This window comes from Rhinatrema bivittatum, chromosome 5, assembly GCF_901001135.1.
Source record: "Rhinatrema bivittatum chromosome 5, aRhiBiv1.1, whole genome shotgun sequence".
In the NCBI taxonomy this organism is placed as follows: Eukaryota; Metazoa; Chordata; class Amphibia; order Gymnophiona; family Rhinatrematidae; genus Rhinatrema; species Rhinatrema bivittatum.
In genome coordinates this window covers 28,779,380-28,802,588 of record NC_042619.1, presented here as the reverse complement: position 1 = coordinate 28,802,588, position 23,209 = coordinate 28,779,380, and the positions used below count along the sequence as shown (strand labels likewise).

The 23,209-nt window shown below is 47.2% G+C and overlaps 1 protein-coding gene across 5 annotated transcripts in view; it reads right to left on the bottom strand.

Annotated features, from left to right (window-relative positions):
- MYO7A (myosin VIIA) overlaps positions 1-23,209 on the bottom strand; it is a 284,107-nt gene that overhangs the window by 153,228 nt on the left and 107,670 nt on the right. For all 5 annotated transcript variants that reach the window (XM_029602172.1, XM_029602173.1, XM_029602174.1 and 2 more), the window contains 8 exons: positions 23,027-23,169; positions 21,224-21,337; positions 19,038-19,191; positions 17,318-17,394; positions 11,242-11,361; positions 9,496-9,638; positions 6,762-6,972; positions 347-482 (listed from right to left, as the gene is read on the bottom strand). In XM_029602172.1, coding sequence (XP_029458032.1) covers positions 347-482; positions 6,762-6,972; positions 9,496-9,638; positions 11,242-11,361; positions 17,318-17,394; positions 19,038-19,191; positions 21,224-21,337; positions 23,027-23,169 — 1,098 coding nt within the window. The remainder of the gene's footprint in view (positions 1-346; positions 483-6,761; positions 6,973-9,495; positions 9,639-11,241; positions 11,362-17,317; positions 17,395-19,037; positions 19,192-21,223; positions 21,338-23,026; positions 23,170-23,209) is intronic.

The following is a 23,209-nucleotide window of genomic DNA, read 5'->3' as shown; positions in this document are numbered from 1 at the left end:
CTTGCAGCTTTCTGCCATACCATCCAGTCTTCCCTGCAGAACAGTGTCAGAAGCCACACTGAAGCCCAGAAAGGCAACATCCACTGCAACTCCATGATCCATTTATGCATTTATTTTAAAACATTTACGTCCCGCTTATAGCGAACCTGTCGTACTAAGCGGGTTACAGTTACACGATTAACAACAATCACAACACATCCATATAAAATAACACTAAAACATCAAATGCAATCATAAAAAAAAATCCCAACACTTAGCACTAGAAAATATAAATCAGAGCTCGCCAAGGGCTACTACTTTTGTCACACCCAAACAATGTAAATCCAACCCTGTCGATATCAAATACCTTTTGTTTCATAGTAGACCACTCCAGCAAAGTGGTATATTCCGAACTGAGTTTCATGGTTGTTCTTCGGAGGAATATAGTTGGTGTTTACCTTGTGCTGTGAGTTGAGCTTATTCAGCATCGTAGTATCTGTACCCTGCAAAGAAAAATCCAGTTCATTCAATATTTAATTAAAATGTAATGTTCAACTGAACGTTACATGTCCTTTTTATTATGTCATCTGACAAGGGTTACGCACATACGTTATGCGCGTAACCCTTAAAAAAAACCCTGCACGCGCCAAGCCTATTTTGCATAGGCTCGGCGGCGCGCGCAAGCCCCAAGACGCGCGTAAGTCCCGGGGTTTTGCTAGGGGGGGGGCGTGTCGGGGGCGGAGCGGAGCGACGTTCAGGGTGTTCCGGGGGCATGGCCGAGGCCTCGGGTCCAGCCTCCGAGTCGGCTGATGGCGCGCCAGTGGGCCACCGGCGCGCGCGAGTTATGCCTGCCTCAAGCAGGCGTAACTTTTGCGATAAAGGTAGGGGGGGTTTAGATAGGGCTGGCGGGGAGGGTTAGGTAGGGGAAGGGAAGGGAAGGTGGGGGAGGCGGAGGGAATGGGCAGCGCGCACAGGGCTCGGCGCGTGCAAGGTGCACAAATGTGCACCTTGCACGCGCACCGACCCCGGATTTTAGCCGTGTATATCTATTGAAATCTGGCGTACTTTTGTTTGCGCCTGGTGTGCGAACAAAAGTACGTGCTCGCGCTTTTTATTTAAATGTACCCCATATTGTAGTGCATGAGCTTGCAAGAACCTCATAGATCCCTCTTCATCTCCTTTGCTGCTTTATAAAAGCTATCATCACGCACAATGATTCCAGTTTTCTGCAAGACCCAACACAGCTACTGGAATTACGTACTACATGGGAAAAGTGAGTTTGGAGGTGCCAGAGGAATAAGAGAGAAAGACAGGAACTGGAAACGGTAGTTTGTTGGAAAGTGGTGGTGAAAATGAAGTAATGCTGGTGACGTATGATGGCAGTAGTTACAAGTTATAATAATTTAAAAAGGAGCCTGCCTGATTACTTCTGCTGCGTGGAAAACCAGGGTACAATTTCTGGGCCTGGCAGAGGAGGCATTCACAGCTTCAAGGAAGGAAAGGGCCCCAGGCATTCTTCAATGGTGACTCCTACTGGCTGGAACTAGGGTGCAAGTGTGCTGGGTGCTGAATGGAATTGGGGTCTATACTCCCAGTCAAGGACTAGCAATGGCTGGGCTACGGCAGGTTATAAATATAGGCGCAGATACTCTGGATACTTGCCAGAGAAAGCTCCTTTAACCATGACCCAACAGAGGCCAACTCCAACTGAGCTGGCAACCCAAAGGACCAGGAGCAAACTGACGGCTCTAAAATACAATTTTTTTTTAAAAGCTGAGAAAGAGAGCATAGAGGGAGAACCTTGGAAAACAGGGACAAACTTTAGAAAGGGACTGAAGGTAACTGGAAGAAAGAGAGCGAAGGCCCAGAACCACAGATGGTGGAAAGACTTGGAAGAGAGTCAAAAATACAGGTAAGTTGATTCTGCTGGACTTAACCGCCACCTTTTTTATTTATAACTTTAAATCAAATATAAAATAAAATATATTTGACAAAGAAAAGAAGGCAATATACATGGCTAATACAAAACATTATAAGGAAGTAATTATAAAAAGAAAATAAGTGCACCAAAGTATAATACTAATATTAGACCCCAATATATAGGGGGGGGACGACGACAGAAAAAGCCATGGGGAATGGCAAACTACAAGGAAAATTACCAACATTAAGGATGCAAGCTTCAAAGCAGATCAATACCCAATCAAGACAATTCCTTATTGGCAACCACCTTTGACATCACTGATCATGAGATCATGCTATCAAGACTGAGTGACAGAGGTATCAGAAGTGGGATTGCACAATTCGTTTCACTGTTTTGTTTTGTTCTGGTTTTTTGTTTTGTTCTTTTTTTTTTTTTTAAATCATATTAGACCATTCTGTCATTTGGAATAACAGGACTTTTGCTCCTGCTAAACTGAACTGTGGTGTACCCCTAGGAGCAATTTTATCACTCACTCTATTTAATATATATCTTCACCCTCTTTTGGAAATCATAAGGTCTTATGGATGTAGTTTTCTGTGTTGTACTGTTGATTTGCAGCTTTACTCTTCTTAACTGGATGATTTTCTTCAGTTTTCTTTTGATTGGTAATAGGTGCTTATTACCAGAAATTTCATGCTGGATGAAGTTAAGTCATCTCTTAATCCTGATAATCAGAGATCCTTTGGATCAGTAAATCAGATGCCACAGCTTTAAATGCTCAGCCTATTGTGAATGGGACCCCATTCGTTTTTATGTCTTATGTTTCAATCTGGAGAAGCGCATTAACAGTTAAAAAAAAATGCCTGACATGCACTCTGCCTGACTGGACATCTTAAACCTTTTCTTCCTATCTACAGCTTAAGAGGGTGGTGCAATCTTTAGTGCTCTCCAGAACTGGTTGTTGTAGCCGTTTGGCGCTGGGTCTCCCAGTGAAAAGTTTACATCCTTCACAGTTGATTCAAAGTGCCACGTGGCGGGGCTGGTCTGTGGTACCCCTTATCGAGAACATATGTCTCCCGGTTTAGCTGACCTTCAGTGGCTTCCCACACCATCCAGAACCAAGTTCAAGATTTCTCTGTTTGATTTTTAGGGCTCTGCGTGATATGGGACCAAGCTGATTTGGCGGATAGACTGAAGGTAGTCTCGGGTCAGGGAAAGGTATCTGCTTGTGTCTTCCTTTTCCCAGGAAGTTCAGATGAGCCTAAACTGGAGCCCAAATGTTTGCAGATGCTATTCTGTTATTATGGAACTCCCTCTCAAAGGAACTCTGCTTAGAGAGAAATGATTAAAGGTTTCGTAAACCTCTGAAAGCCCTTCTTCACCACAGTCAAATTCCTGCTAGAATTTTCGGTCTGTATCTTGAGGGATGGTTTTTGTCCTTCCATCCTGTTGTTAAGCAGTTTTGCTTATTGAACTGCTATTACGTGTGACCCGGCCTTGCCAGTCACCAACAATTTCCCCTTCTATTTTTCCATTATGGGCAGTGGGAGGGCTTTTTTTTTTTTTGTCTTTTTGAAATCTTCCCCTAGCATTAACCTCACCTTTTTGTGGGAGGCTTCTGGGGCGTATATATACACCCCTGAAACATGCTCAGAAGGAGTTGTTGTTAGTAGGAATGGAGAAGAGTTGTCGGAAGGAGTAGGAGCTTTGCGGATGGTCACAGCCTCATCCCTGGAGGTTGGTGATCAGAAGGAAGAGAAAAGGATTTTGCTCCAGAGTATTGTTGGACTTTTGACCAGTCTGGAAGGAAGAGTGTGCCCCCGGTATCCAGAAAGGCTGGGTCCTTGATTTTTTGGCCCAAGCTGAAAGTTGAAGACAAGGGTGAAGAGAAGATTGGGACTGTAGCCATTCCAGTAGGATTCTCTGGGTTTGGTTGAATTCTGAAGACCTGATTTGATCTTGAAAACATTTTTTTGGACCTGGGGATTTTTGGTATCTTTGCCCAGTGGATGCTGGAGTTGCATTTCATTTACCCTACCCTTCAAAGGGAGGGGTTGTTGAGTATGGATAGTGGTGCAGAAGGAAAAAGAGCAACTAGGAGGAATAAAATGGACAAGAAAACTATTGGCTAGAATTTAAAAGCCCTGTGCGCGTAAATCCTGCTGGATTTACGCGTGCAGGGCACTCACGAGCCGGCTCGCCTATTTTGCATAGGCCGCCGGCGCGCACAAAGCCCCGGGACGCACGTAAGTCCCGGGGCTTCGTAAAAGGGGCGGTCTGGGGCGGGTCCGGGGGCGTGGCGGTGGTTCGGGGGCGGGCCGGGAGGGTGTCCCAAGTCCCCTGGCACTGCGGCCTATGCCGGGGGATGCCAAGGCAGCGCGCGCAAGTTACGCCTGCTTCAAGCAGGCGTAACTTGCACAACAAAGGTAGGGGGGGATTTAGGTAGGGCTGGGGGGTGAGGTAGATACGGGAAGGGAGGGGAAGGTGGGGGGACGCGGAAGGAAAGTTCCCTCCGACCCCGGATTTTATAAGATACGCGCATATCTTATAAAATCCGGCGTACTTTTGTTTGTGCCGGTTGCGCGAACAAAAGTACGCGCGCGCGTACTTATTTAAGATCTACCTCTATGATTTTTCTGACTCTTATATTTTTTTATGCTGTTTCTTATTTTCTCTATCCTTGCTTGGATCCCTTTTTTTTAAATTGAAGTGAACAATTTTTAGTTTGAACATCATTTGAACTCAGACTATTTTATTTTATTTTTTATCTTTTTATGGGGTTTTTTTTCCTTTGTGGTGAATGGACAGTGACTGGGACTGGCATCTGTTTCTTTTCTTTTTCCTGGGCTCTTTTTTTGGTTCCTCCTACACCTTCTAGTCACCACCCATCTGTTTATTAGGGGTTTGAGGACTGGACTTACTGACCTTAAAATCTTTTACAGGTGTTTTACAAACTTTTCTGTTTAAGTCTTCATATTGTTGATTTTTTAGATGTTATCTATTTAGTGTTTTTGTATTTGAATGTAGATATGGTTTTTATTAATATTTTATTACTGTATTTTATGTACATACCTTATTGTACATCACTTAGACCTATTGCAGCATTAAGCGATTAAGAAATCTTAATAAATGTAAATGAGCACGTCAGGGGCCCAGGAAGTTTTAGCTTCGCCCCACTGGATGAACCCTGGCAACCAGAGCTCCCCAGATGAAGTGTAACCACCAAACAGGAGTCCTGCTATGTATGTTTTAATGGAGTCATACTGCAGCTGCTTTTTGATATTTTTGTTATTTTGATATTATAGAAAGATTTGTTTGCTTAATGTACATCATCTTTAGCTTCTGTTAGGCAATTAATTAAATGTAAATAAGTCAATTAGGCCAGCAGTAGAGAAAGGTGAGTCAGTCATGGAGATATATGTATATATATGGCATGGCCTTGCTTTCTTTTAAGTGATACCAATATCACAAAAACAGAGCTAAGTTGATTTCCACCACAATCTAATACACCAAAAAATCATAACGAACTATTAATACTCAATTGCCAATCCACAAATAGAACAAACGTCTTTCTGAAAATGTTTTAATTAATTTTTTAAGGAATTTTATAATAATTTTTATTAATTTTTATATTAAATTTTTATACCACATCAGCAAGCCTGGCAAAGTGCCTCAATGTTTTTGAAGAGGCCATCCGGCTGTTCAATCATTTGCGGTCCAAATAAACATTAAGGGGTGGATTTTCAGAGCCCTGCTCGCGTAAATCCGCCCAAAACCGGGCGGATTTACGCGAGCAGGGCCCTGCGCGCCGGTGAGCCTATTTTACATAGGCTCACCGGCGCGCGCAGAACCCCGGGACTCGCGTAAGTCCCGGGGTTTTCGGAGTGGGCGTGTCGGGAGGCGTGTAGGGGGGCGGGGCCGGAGCGTGCGGCGTTGCGGGGGCGTGTCGGCAGCGTTTTGGGGGCGGGTACAGGGGCGTGGCTACGGCCCGGGGGCGTGGCCGCGCCCTCCGTACCCGCCCCCAGGTCGCGGCCCGGCGCGCAGGAGGCCCGCTGGCGCGCGGGGATTTACGCCTCCCTCTGGGAGGCGTAAATCCCCCGACAAAGGTAGGATGGGGGTTTAGACAGGGCCGGGCGGGTGGGTTAGGTAGGGGAAGGGAGGGGAAGGTGAGGGGAGGGCAAAGGAAAGTTCCCTTCTAGGCCGCTCCGATTTCGGAGCGGCCTAGGAGGGAGGCCTAGGAGGGAACGGGGGTAGGCAGCGCGGCTCGGCGCGCGCAGGCTATACGAAATCGATAGCCTTGCGCGCGCTGATCCAGGATTTTAGCCGATACGCGCGACTACGCGCGTATCTACTAAAATCCAGCGTACTTTTGTTTGCGCCTGGAGCGCAAACAAAAGTAGGCTGTTCGCGCTCGTCTGAAAATCTACCCCTAAATGTTCCAACTTATATCAACGGTGATGAAATATACATTCTGTACCATACATGAGATATTTGAGTAGGCTCAAAAAAGACTCATATATTAAATCAACTCTGGCTCGACAACGGCCAGTGTTTTGCATATAGATGCTTCGTCAGGAGCTGCCAATATTCAAAGCTTTCACTGTTTTCAATATGATATCCGTATAAGTGCCTCTGTATCACCACTTCTGCTAATCTCATATTCTTGAATAAAAACAACTATATTAGATTTTTTATAACACTCAACATCATTTCACTTATCTCTTTGTTGGCAATGGTTTTACCCTTCTTCATGACTCACACTATTATGCAGCTACTCTAAAATGGTAGCTGCATCACACCACAAACTTTGCCTCCTTGATAGGACCCTGCACACTGTGATAAATGCAGCCCCAGGGCATACCTTAGGAAACTTGCTTTCCTCGTCAATGAGAGAGATGATGTTCATGGGTTTGATGGCGATCATGTCCAAGGCATCCTGGTTGTCGGTGAACTCGATGTGCTGCCAGTTAATGTTCTCCAGGTTGTACTCCTCCTGCTCCAGTTTAAACACGTGGCGCACGAAGAACTGCTGCAGGTTCTCGTTCGCAAAGTTTATGCACAGCTGCTCAAAACTGGGGGAAGAAATCGCAGGAGAGAAAGCTTGACCTTACCGAAAATGATTTTCAGTCTCGTTGTCAGCTGGCGATTCACTACCCCGCTATTTTATTTTATTTTTTTTGTAAACGGAAAGGTATCCAGCAGGAAATGATATCCACCCAGCTATCTAGAACACTTTTTACCTCTCAGGTTACTAACTCGCTCCATCTTTTTTTCCAGAACAGGCTGATCCACTCCTGGTTTTACTCCATTGCATGCAAAGATTTGAAGTCCTGCTCTTCTTAGGGAAATAAAAACTACAGGGTTCATGCATGCAAGGGGATAAAGCAGGGAATGCAATAACTGACCCTGAAAAATGGAGTCAGCTGACAACTCTATTTAATTCTAAGCTGTTATTTTTTTTAATTCTTCCCGTGCTTTCCCTTCCTCCTTGAGCACAGCCTTAAATAGAAGAGCGTTATAAATTACCCCCACATATGCACACAGGGGCGGATTTTCAGAGCCCTGCTCGCGTAAATCCGCCCAAAACCGGGCGGATTTACGCGAGCAGGGCCCTGCGCGCCGGTGAGCCTATTTTACATAGGCTCACCGGCGCGCGCAGAACCCCGGGACTCGCGTAAGTCCCGGGGTTTTCGGAGTGGGTGTGTCGGGAGGCGTGTCGGGGGCGGGGCCGGAGCGCGCGGCGTTGCGGGGGCGTGTCGGCAGCGTTTTGGGGGCGGGTACCGAGGCGTGGCTACGGCCCGGGGGCGTGGCCGCGCCCTCCGTACCCGCCCCCAGGTCGCGGCCTGGCGCGCAGGAGGCCCGCTGGCGCGCGGTGATTTACGCCTCCCTCCGGGAGGCGTAAATCCCCCGACAAAGGTAGGATGGGGGTTTAGACAGGGCCGGGCGGGTGGGTTAGGTAGGGGAAGGGAGGGGAAGGTGAGGGGAGGGCAAAGGAAAGTTCCCTTCTAGGCCGCTCCGATTTCGGAGCGGCCTAGGAGGGAACGGGGGTAGGCTGCGCGGCTCGGCGCGCGCAGGCTATACGAAATCGATAGCCTTGCGCGCGCCGATCCAGGATTTTAGCCGATACGCGCGACTACGCGCGTATCTACTAAAATCCAGCGTACTTTTGTTTGCGCCTGGAGCGCAAACAAAGGGGTAGATTTTCAGACGAGCGCGAACAGCCTACTTTTGTTTGCGCTCCAGGCGCAAACAAAAGTACGCTGGATTTTAGTAGATACGCGCGTAGTCGCGCGTATCGGCTAAAATCCTGGATCGGCGCGCGCAAGGCTATCGATTTCGTATAGCCTGCGCGCGCCGAGCCACGCAGCCTACCCCCGTTCCCTCCTAGGCCGCTCCGAAATCGGAGCGGCCTAGAAGGGAACTTTCCTTTGCCCTCCCCTCACCTTCCCCTCCCTTCCCCTACCTAACCCACCCGCCCGGCCCTGTCTAAACCCCCATCCTACCTTTGTCGGGGGATTTACGCCTCCCAGAGGGAGGCGTAAATCCCCGCGCGCCAGCGGGCCTCCTGCGCGCCGGGCCGCGACCTGGGGGCGGGTACGGAGGGCGCGGCCACGCCCCGGGCCGTAACCACGCCCCCGTACCCGCCCCCAAAACGCTGCCGACACGCCCCCGCAACGCCGCGCGCTCCGGCCCCGCCCCGACACGCCTCCCGACACGCCCACTCCGAAAACCCCGGGACTTACGCGAGTCCCGGGGTTCTGCGCGCGCCGGTGAGCCTATGTAAAATAGGCTCACCGGCGCGCAGGGCCCTGCTCGCGTAAATCCGCCCGGTTTTGGGCGGATTTACGCGAGCAGGGCTCTGAAAATCCGCCCCATAAGTAGGCTGTTCGCGCTCGTCTGAAAATCTACCCCACATCTGATTGGTCTACGGATTGTTGCGACATTATTTGTGACATCGCCATCAAAACTGACCAATTGGATTTTAAAGTGCACCATCTGTAGCATTCTTCCAAGCCTTGCTGCTTTAAGTGGTGCCAGGCAGATTAAAGAAATTCAAGGGTCGGCCCGATGACTCAGTGACTGTGTGCTGCTATGCAGGAAACTTGGGTTCCATGCCCCGTTTCTTTTTCCCTTGGGTTGTCTGGGATTTGGAATACCGAGAAAAATGATGCCCTCAAACTGACAGTAAGTGAAACAGTTTCATGCCTTTTGGGTCATATGTGCTCAGTGTCGTCATTGGGAGCACCTTTAATGTAGAGAACTGCTACGCAACAAGGCTGGAAAGTCCTGGATGGCCCTATTCCTGAGCTACCATCCTTAGACAATGTGCTCCCCACTGTCTGCTTATGTCAGCTGCCAGAAGAATGACCCCAGGGTTCCCAATTCAATTACTTTCATAATACAGTAAGGGATAGTGGAAGTGTTGGTATTTAACCGCATCCTAGCTGACTTATTCTGGTAACGTTCCTCCTTGGCATGAAAAAATATGGCGGGACACAAGCGAGTGGGAACACTGTAAGCCTGTGAAACAAGTGGTGCCCTTACTCAGCACCATGCAAAGTACAACTTGTGATATCCTCCACTCTGTGCAGTACCTGTTCACCGTGAAGTTCTCAAACCCAAAGATATCCAACAGGCCAATGGATCTCCGGGCAAGTTTGGGGCCTTGAGAGACAGGTCTATAGATGGCAGCATTGATCTTATCCACGATCCACACAAAGAGCCTCCCGTATATTCCCTAAGATATTAAGAAAAGATGTTTAAAACTGAATGCAAGGGAACGGAGTGGGAGAGAGTAAACAGTCCTGGGTCGGAAAGAGTTTGGTGGATGGACACAAGAAGAGAGTTACGAAAAGTACATGCAAAAGCAACTGAATTAATTAGTTGAAAAGCACATGCAGCAGATAAGGAGAGACTAAGGCAGCTAGGAATGGCTATCTTGGAGGGGAGGAGGTCAAGGAGTGAAATAAAATGACCATCTATAAATAACTGAAAAGTCAATATATAGATCAGTTACGCTGTCTGCTTATTCTGGGGAACATGGAATATGCTTTGGAAATGGTCTTTAGGACTTATGTTTACTGTAAGGGTGATCAGATTATGGAATCTTCTGCCTGACAAGATGGAATATATTTAGGTTTTAACTGATAAAACACCCAGGGCTCCAAAGAAAAAAAGAGACGATTACGGGATAAACACCATAATAACACCGCGTCCCCTAGCACACTCTCACCCCTCGCCTGGCCTGCCTTGGATCTTTCATTCTGTGTTTGTGCCTTTTGCTATGTAACATTAAATGATCTTCTTTATGCTATCACTCCGCTGGATCGTGTATATTTCATTTATTTCCTTATATTTCTGTTCCACTTATCCTACTAAAAAATACCCTCCGAGCGTACAATAATCACACAAAGACACTTACTGGTTACAATCATCAACCCAGAATCTATGCACAGAACACTCCGTGAGGTCAATATTCAAAATGGTTTGTCTGGCTAAGCTGGGGATTGAGCCCAGTAAAGCAGGGAGCTTAAACATGTCCCCACGCTGTCCGGATACGTTTTAACCAGAGAAGCCATTATCCGGATTACAGAGGTATCCGGATTTAACCCCTGCATGTTGAGGCAGGGGTTAAATTTAGCCAAGTGAGTCCATCCATCCCCAGAGCGGGTCTACAGTTATCCGGGTATGTATAACTGGATAACTATTACCTTAACCAGCTATATTTTCAAACATATAAGTGCCTGAAAATAAAAAAAATTGTTGCAGGATTATAGGCCCAGTCCCCCACTCCCTCAGCCAGCTAAAGGTCTAAAACTGCTATCGGGCATTATGCCCTACCTCACCCTCCACCCTTCCACCCCACCACATCCAGGCCTAGCGGTCAGGTGGTCACAGAGAGAAAAGGGAGAAATCTGTTACTTTCTCTGCCCAGCCTAAGAAAAACAGCCCTTGGCCTCTAGTGCGGGTCCACTACCACCGTCTGCTTAACCATGTTTTTGAATGCACAGAGACTGGTATCATGTTCTGAAAGCCAGCATCTTTTTTTTATTATTATCATTCTATGTACTCCAGTAGGAGGTCACAACTCTGTTTCCCAGGGATTTTTGAGTTTGTGAAATTTCATCCAGTTTGAAATCTGAGCCCAAACGTCTTGTCCATGTTCAAGGAAGCAGAGTCCCTATGGAAGGAAAAGTTGTGTATTGCTTGCGTACGTGTAAGCTTTTTACATTGGCTTCCATAAGCAATTCATAACTGCAAGATTTTCCACAGAAACCCAAACCTGTTCGAAATCCGGCCCCTGGAAACATGCTGCCGGCAGGAGCCTTAGCGGATTGTACCTTCACAAAAGCATCTCGAACATCCAGGGCTTGTTCCATGCTGAGAGGGGTGGAGACCGTCTCCCCTCTTGTGATGATCGTGCGACTGGTGAGGCAGTTCATCAGCTCCTGAGGGTCGACCTGCCAGGAGCGCAGCAAACTGGTCAGACTTTCAAAGGCAATGGGAAGTGAATCGAGAATATGAATAAACTAACTCAAAGCAATATATTGGGGAAAAACCTTTCAATTACCCACCTTATAACTGGATAAAAATAAGAGTTAGCTCACTTGGGTCGGCCATATGTCGGTAAGGTGATTTTTAGCTGACTGGAAGTACACATATAACTTTCATAACACTCAGACCTTTGACCACACAGAAAAGGGAAAATTGGTTCTTACCTACTAACTTTCATTATTGGAATTCCACAGATCAGTCCAGGCAAGTGAGGTTTGCATCCCTACCAGCAGATGGAGGCAGAGAACAAAAGAACTTTTCATGCACTGCTACATAACTGAGAGTGCCACCTGCAGTCCCTCAGTATTGACCTGTACCCAAGCCAACATAGAGGAAGGAAACTCCAACTCCAACTTTCCCTTCAAGAGTGAATTTTCCCTTCAAGGGCAAACCGAGAACCCAGGATTGGAGCCCCCTGAACTGGAACCTCACCAACCAACACAGTAACCAAGGCTCAGGTTAGCTCCAGTGGTTCAACAAATCGGTTCAACGTAATTGCACATAGAAACTCTGAAGTAGACCCTAATCGCAGTTACAATCGTCTTTTGGAACCAAGGGGATGGGCCTCTGGATTGATCTGTGGTATTCCAGGAACAAAAATTAACAGGCAAGAACCAATTTTCCTTTCTTTTTTATACCCCAGATCAGTCCAGACAAGTGGGATGTACCCAAACTAATCCTACACTGGACAGGATTCTGAAAGACCTGCTCGCAATACACCCTCACCAAACATAGCATCTTACAGGGCCAAACATTCACTCGGTAATGCCTGGAGAAACTGAGATGTGAAGACCATGTGACAGCTCTACATATCTCCTGAGGAAATACCAACTGACACACCGCCCAGGAGGCTGCTTGCACCCTAGAATAATGCACTCAAAACTCCTCTAGGACTGTTCGATCTTTACAGAGATAGGCCCAAAAAACATAGTCCACTTTAACCAAAGAGAAAAAACCCATGGCTTTAGACACCTTACATCCTTTCTGTGCTCTACTAAGAAATACAAAGAGATGATCTGCTTGTCGAAAACTGTTACTGATCATATGATACCCCAACAGGATCTGACGAATATCCAAATAAGTAAAGTTCCCTTGCATGCAATACACCTACTGACCAATTTAGGATCTCCAGAAGCTCCATTGTCTGGATGACATGAAAGGAGGAGACAACCGTTGGTAAAACTGAGGGAACTGTGCACAGCGTCATTCCGCCGTTCACAATCTGCCAAAAAGGAGCTCTACAGGACCAAACCTAAATCTGCAAAATCTGCTTGACCGAACAAATGGTCACCAGAAAAAATGCGTTCAAGGAGAGGTCCTTCATCAACGCCCTCCACAAAGGCTCAGATGGAGGTCCGTACAGTACCCGCAGAATCAAGTTAAAGTCCACTTTGGACACGACTTAAGAATCTAAGTCTGCAAGCGTTTGACACCCTTCGGAAAACGAATGACATCTGGAAGAGAGGCCAATAACCTCCCCCGCAGCTTCCCAAATGATTGAAAGACCAGGACGCTTTCGTTGTACCTGACCAACTGCCCCTCAATCTCAGAGGCTGGCATCTGAGTTCAGCGCCACCCAGTCTCCAGATCCACTCTCTTTTTCCCAAATTGTGGCATGTAAGCCACCACAAGAGCCTGGATCTGAAGTCTCCCTGCAGTGCCAATGGCAGAAAAAACTCCTCCAACAAGGGATTGCAATGGGGCAAAAACCACTCTCTGGAGGGAGCAAACTCCCATGGTACCAAAACTAGCGTGGAAGCCATGGAGCCCAGGACCTGCAAATAATCCCAGACCCTGAGCCCTGATAGGTGCAACAGACGAGTCACAGGTGCCTACAACTGCACTACTCTCTCTGAAGAAAGAAAACACCCTGCCAAAACGGGCATCGAACTGAGCTACCAGATACTCCAATGACTGGGCCAGCACCAGATGACACTTTACCAGGCTTATCCCCCAAATCAGGGATCGCCACTTCTCCATGACCCGCTAAATTGGCTGACCGCATTTCTCCTCCGACTACGCTCAGGGGAGCCAGTCGTCCAGATAAGGATGAACTGGAATCCCCTCTTTTCTCACGGCCGTCGCCTCCACCCCCATCACCTTCGTGAAAGCCCACGGTGTTGATGTTAGCCGAAAAGGGAGTGCCCCTTCATCTTTTTCTTTCTTTCTTCTTCTTCTTCTTATTATTATTTTAAACTCTTCCAAACTCCAGACTGCAGGTTTGCACCTCTACCATCTGCTGGAGACAGAGAAATTCTGAGGGACTGCAGGTGGCACTCTCGGTTGTGTAGCAATGCATGAAATGGTTTTTTGTTCTCTGCCTCCATCTGCTGGTGGAGATGCAAAACCCACTTGTCTGGACTGAACTGGGGTATGAACAGGAACAGGCATTTCATGGTAATATTTTGGAGGCGTGTTTTGAAACTGACGCACATACATTGAATTTCCAAAACGTTATGTATGGGGTAGGCATGCTGCTGACACGGGCAATTTAAGCCATTATTTTCCAAACGTGTTAAGGATACAGATGTAGTTTTAGCCCCTACACAAACTGATATTCAGATGCAATGTACGGGAATATCTTGAGTTTCAATAGCAGCTTCTTTTATGCAGGCTTAAAACTAAGCACCTACCTTTGCAGTTAGGCTCAAAGAGGTCCATGTTCAAAAGCATTTAGCCAGCTAAATTAATATTTGGGCACCTATCCAGCTAAATTCTGGACTCCTCAAAGGTTAGGCAGCTAGAATTTAGCCGGCTAACGGGCCGATTCAGTAAAAACGCGGGAGAGCGAATGAATGCCCGCTCTCCTGGCGCGCGCACCGGCCACTCGCTGGTGCGCGTGATTCAGTATGCAAATTAGGTGGTGCGGTAGAAACGGGCAAAAGGAGGCGCTAGGGACACTAGCGCGTCCCTAGCGCCTCCTTTTGACCCGGAGCGGCGGCTGTCAGCGGGTTTGACAGCCGACGCTCAATTTTGCCGGCATCGGTTCTCGAGCCCGTTGACAGCCACAGGCTCGGAAACTGGATGCCGGAAAAATTGAGCGCCCGGTTTTCAGCCCAACAGCCGCCGGCCCATTAAAAAAAAATTTTTCTTTTTTTTTTTTACTTTTTTTACTCTTCGGGACCTCCAACTTAATATCGCCATGATATTAAGTCGGAGGGTGCACAGAAAAGCATTTTTTACTGCTTTTCAGTGCACTTTCCCGGTGCCAGCAGAAACTAGCGCCTACCTTTGGGTAGGTGCTAATTTCTTAAAGTAAAATGTGCGGCTTGGCTGCACACTTTACTTACCGTATCGCGCGGGAATACCTAATTAGGTGCCACGGGTTGGACGTGCGTTTTCCGCCCCTTACTGAATAAGGGGTAAGGGAAAACGCGCGTCCAAGGGCAGGTTAACAGTGCGCTCCGTCGGAGCGCATTGTACTGTATCGGCCTGTAAGTTAGGGGTGTTCCGATGGAATAACTGGGAGGAATTGAGTTAGCCGGTTAAAGTGACTGGCTTACCTCCAATATTCAGAGTCGGGCCAATATTCAGAGTCTGGTCGGGCCCAAGAGCTGCCCTTAAGTTAGGTGGCTATAGTTAACCGGCTAATTATAAGATAGCCTGCAATATTTAATAGTGCGGTTTCACTGTTGAATATACCTCCAACGTTAGCCGGATATGTTTATCTGGCTAACTTTGCTAGCCGGACTGTATGTGAATATGGACCTCCCTATTTCCTTCCATTATTTGTTGTAAGTTGTTGTAGCTTGCCTTGGGCATGTTCCAGAAAGGTGGACAAAAATCAGAACAATAAGAAATTGAATATTTACCCATTAAAGTGTCCATACTATAGTTGAAAGGTAGGTGTGGCAGAGCATATTTTATGAGGAAACGCTGTTTGGTTTGGTTTGGCGATTTTTTTTTTGGCCTGGCAGTCTCCACTTTGGGTTTCCAGCTCAATCAGAACCAGGCCCTACTGCCAGAAGTTACTGCCGTTTGAAGAACTGTGGTGATCTTACCCAGTTTCAGGTTTGGACCTTTTTGCTTATAATCAGATTCTTCATTTTTTTTCACTTTAAGAAAGGAGGGTCAGGAGCTCGAGTGGGGCAGGTCTCTCTTTGAAACTTATTGCGCTCAAGCTGACGAACTTACTAAACCTAACTCTAAGATTTACGCCTTACTAAATCGCGATCCCCCCCAATAGAAAATGCCTTCTCAGCTTGTTTGGGAACAAGACCTGTTGGAGGACAAAGACTGGGATCATTGCTTCTTAGCAGTTAGCAGGAGTTCGGTCTCATCAATAATTAGGGAAAATGGGTGTAAAGAACTCTACAGGAGGTATTTACCTCCGCTCGCTCGAGCAAGATGTATACTGGTTCGGATGACAGGCGTCGGAAGGCAGATTTATACACCTGGGAAACCAGGGGCTGCAGTGCTTGACTTCCTTTACTGCTTGGGAGGTGTTCGGGTACCTAAGGATCCCAAAGTGTGGCCAGCAGCGGTGGCGGAGGAGTTTTTTCCAACGCTGGCTTCGGCAGGTGGTTACGGCAGCTTGGTGCAAGAACTGCTTATTGCCGGCGTAAGCCTGCTCTTCCTTCACTGGGAGATGCTTGCACCCGGCTGGTCAGGGTGTTCTGTATGGGAAAGCTAACGGCCATGCGCAACGATAGGGTGGCCCCCTACACAGGATGGAAATCTCAGCTGTCTGTAGGGGTGTTTGCTGTGGGTGGGACTCTCCTGGAGCCTTGCTGCACTGGTCCTCTCTGGGAAGTCTACGACTGGGCTGAAGGGAGGACGGATGGCGGAATTGTTTACTAGGGCGTTCTTCTATCACCTATTACTTCCTCTTGGGGTCTGATTGCTTTGTACTGGCCCAGTTCTTCTTGGGTAATGAACATTTATTTTACGGTCGCAAGTTAACTGTCATGTCTTAAAGAAATATTTATATGGTTTCATGGCATTTTATATTTTCATTGACTTGTAGTTCACCTGTTCTGTTTAATAAACATTAAATTACAAAAAAAAAAAAGAACTAGGCCCTACTATGACTGCGGTGCCATGAGCCTTCACTCGCAACCAACCAGGGGTTTTCTCCCTGTTTTTCTATCTCTTCCCACCTCAGCCCAGTAAGAGTCCTCAGCCAAGGACCACAAACCACAGCACCCTCTGGAACCTGGCTGAAAATCCTGAATCTGGCCACTAGGTGTCACTGTCAAGCAACGGCTGTAACTCCCTCCCTTCCCTGGTCTGGGGAGCCGAAGACGTAACCTGTGAATCAAAGCCAGGCCCTTGCCCCTTGAGCTACCAGGCCAGCCTGAAATGCAATGGTCATGTGCAGGCATCACTAAAGCATCATGTAAAGCAACACTAGATGCTCAGTCTATATTATCATATTGTAGAATTATAAAGCTCTTCAGGTCACGATAACAGACAAGTCCAAAAATTCTGATGTGTGATCGTGATTGGCAACACTACCTATAACTTGGGAATCTTGCCATAAACAAGGATTACTGCATTATCATTACACATCAGGGATTGTAAGATTCCCTGAACAAGTTTTGCTCCATTTCCAGCCATATTAGTGCAGTCATTGGTCGTGATCCAATGAACCCTACCCATGAGGAAAACTAGCAGATTATAGAATAGCATTTAGTCTCGTCATCACAAACCAGGGTCTTTCAAGCCCATCACCAGTCAAGATCTTCAGGGTCATCGGAACGCTTCTCAAGCCACTGGCAAAACTTGTGTCTCCTAATACATGACCTTAGTAGTTGAATGTGGTCATTATTTCAATACAGAGAGTAAGTTGCAGCAATTAACTAGAGTCACAGAAAATCCTCCGTGACTCGGTATCCAACAAATAAGGCGACGGCCACTGACCTCAAACAGTGAAGCGGCAATGGTTAGAGATGTGGAGTATACGACCTCACAGGCATCCAGATTATCGTACATGCGAGCTGCCAATGAAAGAAATGAGCATTAAAACAGGGAAATATGGAACCAGGTCAAAACTGAATGATTATCCAAGTAAAAGTAGAGGAAAATTGGGCAAAATTTTCCACCTGGGTCAGAAGAGCTTCACCAGTCCCTAACTTTTACCACACGTTCCCTCCGGATAAAGATGCGTTAAACAAGAAAGTCTCTGCAAGCACAAAGGATCCTTAGTGGCAGAGAAGCATAGGAAAAGGTGAAGGTCTGCAATATGGTGACTGGAAGGGAGAACGGGCCTTGCTGCGGTCTTTAGCTGCCATCACAGTCTGCCTTCCCCTCCGTCTCTATACATTTACAACAAATCCTTTTGCAGTAAACTTTGGTTGCAATGAATTGAGATGTTCTTCCATAAAAATGTGACGTCAGGTGGGAGGCAATTTCCAGACTGTCTGCACCGGGGTCCTTTCTACCTGCAGACTTTACACCAGTCTTCAAAACTAAGGTGCGTGCCTGCGGGAGCTCCTGCTTGAAATGCAGATAAAAGTACGTCCGTTGCCCGGTGATAAATATACTTTCTTCCACATTGAAGGAAGGCAGTTTTCAGACGGCCAGTTTACACGCGTAAATTACTACTTACGCACAGGAATGGCTACAAAAGTTGCCCTCATAATGACTGCGGGGCCTGTCCGGTCTGCTATTTTTCCCATCTTGCTGCAATACCGCAGATCCCACCTAATCTCTGGGGGTAACCCCAGCTAATCCTCTGGGCTTCTCCCATGCTTTTTCAATGCTCTTACAGTTTTAGCCTTCATCGCCTATACCTGGAGGCTGTTCCATGCATCGACCACCCCCCTCTCTCTCTCTCTGATGAAATGTGCTTACGTCAGAGGTTCCCCGCTGGCGTGCCGCAGGGGAACCTCAGGTGTGCCGTGTCATTTTGGCTTCCCCATGGAGAGAGGAGAGGAGTGGGTCACAGTCACCATTGCTCTTTCACCCCCCGGTCTCCTGCACCCTGGCCTCCCACCAACAGGAGTCAGCGAACAGAGCTCCTTATCTGCCACTGCCGCCTTCTGAAGTCGGAACCGCGCGGGGCCCCATCAGACTTGTAAAACCTGTTGGCCCCGCGCGGCTCCGACCTCGGAAGAAAGCTGGCAGAGGAGGCGGCAGCAGCGGCAGCAGCGGCAGCTAAGCAGTGCAGCTCACCAGATTCCTCTTGCCATCCAAAAGAGAGGAAGGGAAAGCGATATCAGGGAGGTAGAAGGGGAGGAAAAGTAGTGATGTCAGGGGGGTTCGGAAGGAAGGAAAGATGGTGCTGATGTCAGGGGACTGGGAGGAAAGGGAAGTGGTGGTGCCAGAGGGGTGGGAGGGACCGTGGTAATGCCAGCGGGTGGGAGGAGGGAATGGAGAGTCATAATGTTCAGGGATGTGGTAAGGGAGGGAAGAGAACACGATGATGCCAGATGGGGGAGGAAAAGGAGCGTGATGGCATGCCGCGGCAAAACGAACCCAGGGCTGGGTGTGCTGCAACCTTAATAAAGATTGGGAATCACTGGTTCCAGTGCACGCATGAGATTCTGCGGTGTGTGCACGCTGAGTGCTATACGGCACGCGGGCAACGGGAGCGTGAGTGGGCCCCAGTGGAGATGCATCCTCCAGCTTACGTCTTCACCTTCATATTGCAGATTCCCCATATGCAGTATAGCGGCCAGGAGCCTTGAGATCTCCCAGTTCTCAGTGTCCGTGAACATCAGGACCTTCATCGCCGAGCGGATGTTGGCGTATTCCTTGCTGTCGTCTCTACCGTCGCATGTCGTGCACTTGCCCTGAGAATGACACAGCACAAGGAGGAAGACAGGTGGGAGACACCACACACACCACAGACAGCAGAGCTGACCCTAAGAGGTCGCTTCCATTTTTAACTCTTCGATAAATAAAACATGTAATAAAGCTGTATTTATTATGCAAATATATGTTTTCAAATTATTATTAGGCATTTGCGTGTTTATAAAGAGCAGATTAGACCTCCCAACCAGGTGGGTTTTCAGGATATCCACAATGAATAGGCTTCAGATAGATTTGCATACATTAGAGGCAACGTATGCACATATATCTCATGCATAGGCATGAGAGCTATCCTAAAAACCAGAATGCTGGGTGGTCCTTGAGGACCAGGCTGAGAATCACTGAATTAGATAAAGGAACCTCATCACTTTCCTTCTATAGACTAAAATTCTGCAGGTGCTGGATTGGACAATTCAGGTTGGAATTTGGCTATAATTCCGTAATTAATTACCTTTGTTCTTAACAGAAAGTTTCTTAGGTTCTTTACTGTTCACAGTGGACATAATATTTTATGTATTTATTTATTTATTTCACTTATTACATACCATTCCCCGGCCTTTAATGGTTGTCCAAAGTGGTTTACAACAATCAATAAAAACAAGAAACAATCAAAATAAATACCAGCAAAGTATTTCTTACACAGAACAAAGCAGTATCAAAACTAAAACATAAAACCATTAAAAACAGAATCTAAAACCTAAAGACTAGTTCATCATAAAAGACAAATCAGATTAAAAATAAAATCATAAACAGAAACAAAATCAGCAGAACTCTAAAAGCCCAGGTCTGTAACAGATCAGCTAAAAGGGAATAAAAACAGTTTTCAGTTGTTTCTTAAAAGAGCCTACTGCCAAATCACACCTTAAAATCTATGAAAGACGATTCCAGAGCATAGGTCCTATCACCTAAAACATACAGAATCTAAGACGTGTCTGGCGGCCTGCACAAACCAGATCGCAAACTGCAACCAGGAGAGGATCACCTCAAGCAAGTCCCCTTCTCTTATTGATGGGCCACAAAATTAAATCGAGCATCTTAAACTGTGCCCTGCACAGGCAAGCGGTAGCCAATGGAGAGCTTTAAGCCATGGGGGATTCGGGTGTCAATGCTGGTAACACAAGCGTGCCCCTTCTCTCCAGGGGTCAAAGGTGATGCACAAAGAATACATTATGAGGTTATTGCTTCAGCACTTAGCTGCAAGGGAAGCGTTCCCCCTACCGAGACACCATCACCACTTCCTGCGGCACCCAGAGCGTCGGGGGAAAACCTCCCGTATCACCGGCTAATAAATGTCCGGCACATGGCACGGCAAATGCGAAATACGGGTTAAACAGTTAGTCTGTGGAAGATCGACACTACTCTAGCTCAGGGCTGAGGCATAATTTTTTTTTTTCATTCTTGCACAAGTGGCCACAGACACACAGGGTTATTTCATCTTACCCTAGGAAATCAGAAGACTGGACCTCTGGTCTTCTTTTAACCTAAACCAACTATATTACCCTGCAACCAAAATAACTGAAAGTACTTTGGTTTCTTATTGTGAATATCGGAGCTCTTTTCAGCCCAGGCGCTCTGCATATGTGCACTCCTGTATTTATCCGTAGAAATGTACCATATGACATCAGATAAGGCCCATAAAGGCCCTGGCTGCTCATCCCAATTTCCTTCCTTTTACATTAGTGCTAAACTTTAATTCAACAGAAAGACTGCAGGGAGAGGGGGTAGGAAAAGCAGGAGCCTGCCAGGGAGGAATGTGAAGATCAGACCCACCTGTCATCCCTGAATCATGCACACGTTCCTATCCCAGGAGGGAGAGCCCTCGTTCCCCTGCCTTCAGTGTGTTCCCCACATTCGTTTTTCTTACCGAACTGCTAAAGACTTTCCCTAACTGACATCAGGCTTCAGTAACGATATGACAGGGAAATATTTTGTCCTAAAAGCACAACCTCCTTGAAATCCAGCAGGCAGGTGGCGAGGTCTGGATGTGGTTTCCTCTCTGCAGGCGGCTCTTACCATAGTGAGGTAGTTATAGTCAGTAGCTTTCCCCAGGCCCAGCTTCTTTTTCTGCTCTGGCGTCATTCCTTTCAGCATACAGTAAAACACATGGTAATTCCTCTCGTCCTGAGCCTGCACAAACAGAGGAGAAACGAGGAGGGGGGAGGGTCAATTTTGCTGGGGGAATGAGCTATTTAAAAAAAAAAAAAATCATGGATTTCCTTTGGAGTACATGAATGGCGCTGAAGGCACTATGTGAACATGAGGCTCTTGGGTTCCCTGTCTGTGCTCTGCGACCTCACCGTGAAAGGGAAGATTGTGTTCTCAATACCTGAGGGACTTTTCCAGGTCACTGTCCTACCTTTTGGACTCCTTGGGGCCCCTGCAACATTTCAGTGCTCCAATGGAAAGGTGTTGAGATGGTTCCTGGCCCTACAGCCCTTTGTCTACAAAATACAACACAAGGCAGGAAAGGAAAACACCAATGCGGATTTCCTGTCCTGAGAGGTATCACTGGGACAGGCAGGTGTTCACCCAAATAAGGGTCAGTGGAGGGGAAAGGTATGTAGGGGATTCTAATGGAAAATCCCTCAGAACAACCTTACGGGACCAGGCACAGCTGTCTTGCCCAGTCTTCCTTAAGATCCAGACCCACAAAGAATCCTGGGTGAAGAGAAGAGCCCCCTCACCAGTGTACAAGAACGCAGGGCCTAGAAGGGTTAGAGAGGCCCCGGGGAGCAGACAGGAACCCATTCTGTGTGCCACCTGAACTTGAGGTGAGCTGCATTTTTTTGTTCAACTTTTCTTTCACTGTAAATAAATTGCACATAAAGGAAACAACCAGAGTCTGCCTCTTTATTCCTTCTGGCTGTTTTCCAAGCTGCTATTGCCACGTTACCACAGAATACTTGATTTAATATTATTTTTATGGTCGGTGAAGAAACAACTTTAAGTGTAAAAGTTCTATCTTTGGTTAAAACAAATAACTTTTTCCCCCCTCTCTACTAGTTTTTCCTGAGAAACTGGTAAGTGGTTACCAAAAGGGAAAATGAACACGATCCAGACCCTGAATGGAACTTCAAGCACACGTTGCACACGCTAAAAAGGCCATTTGTTTCTTTCCCTTCTTATTTCGTATGTCTCAGGTCATTAATTCATTTTTCACTTTGCCTTTATTTCTTATTTTGGTTTTATGCACACTATTTGCAAATAGCACCTGTAAAATGACAAAAAATGCAATTTCTTCAGTTTGGTTTTTTTTTTGCTTGATTTAGGAACCACCACTAAATGACAGGGGAAACGTAGTTGACATTTCTTACGTATTTTCAAACAACTGCACATTCCTTTTAACTTCCCCTCCCATCCTTCTAGGCTCTTTGTCCCTCCCTTTAGTATGAAGCACCAGGAGTCGGAGGGAAGCTGCAGTCATTGCAGGTAGGCAGGAGGCAGAAGCAGCCAGTGGCCCAGCTTGGCAGAAGGGATGGAGGCATCCCGGCTTCCCAGTCAGGGATGGCAGGAATAAGGGAGGCAACTGCGGGTCAGTGGGGCAGTGCGGCAGTGGGAGGGAAGTGGCGGCAGGGAGAAAGCGGCATCGGCAGGAGGTGGCAAGCAAGGAGTCGGTGCAGAGGCCGGAGCGGCATCAGTGAGCGGTGGCAACGCAAGCCCTGATTCTGTGACAAAAAAAAAAAAAATCAAATTCCGCAAGCAAATAACTGCAACTGCTGCATCGCAACAAACTGCCCGCCCTGCCTGTGATCCGACGCAGGTACGACAAGGGAGGTTCACGGCAGAGGCATCCCGAGGCGCGACGGCTGCCCTCACCTGCCTGCAGACTCTGGATTTCTCCAGCAGATACTGCTCGATCTTTGCCCCCTCGATGGCTCCTCTTTTGTTGAAATGGATATCGATGTATTTTCCAAACCGGCTGGAGTTGTCGTTGCGAATCGTCTTTGCGTTCCCAAAAGCTGCAACGAGCACAACATAAAAGGGTACAAGCTGTCCCCC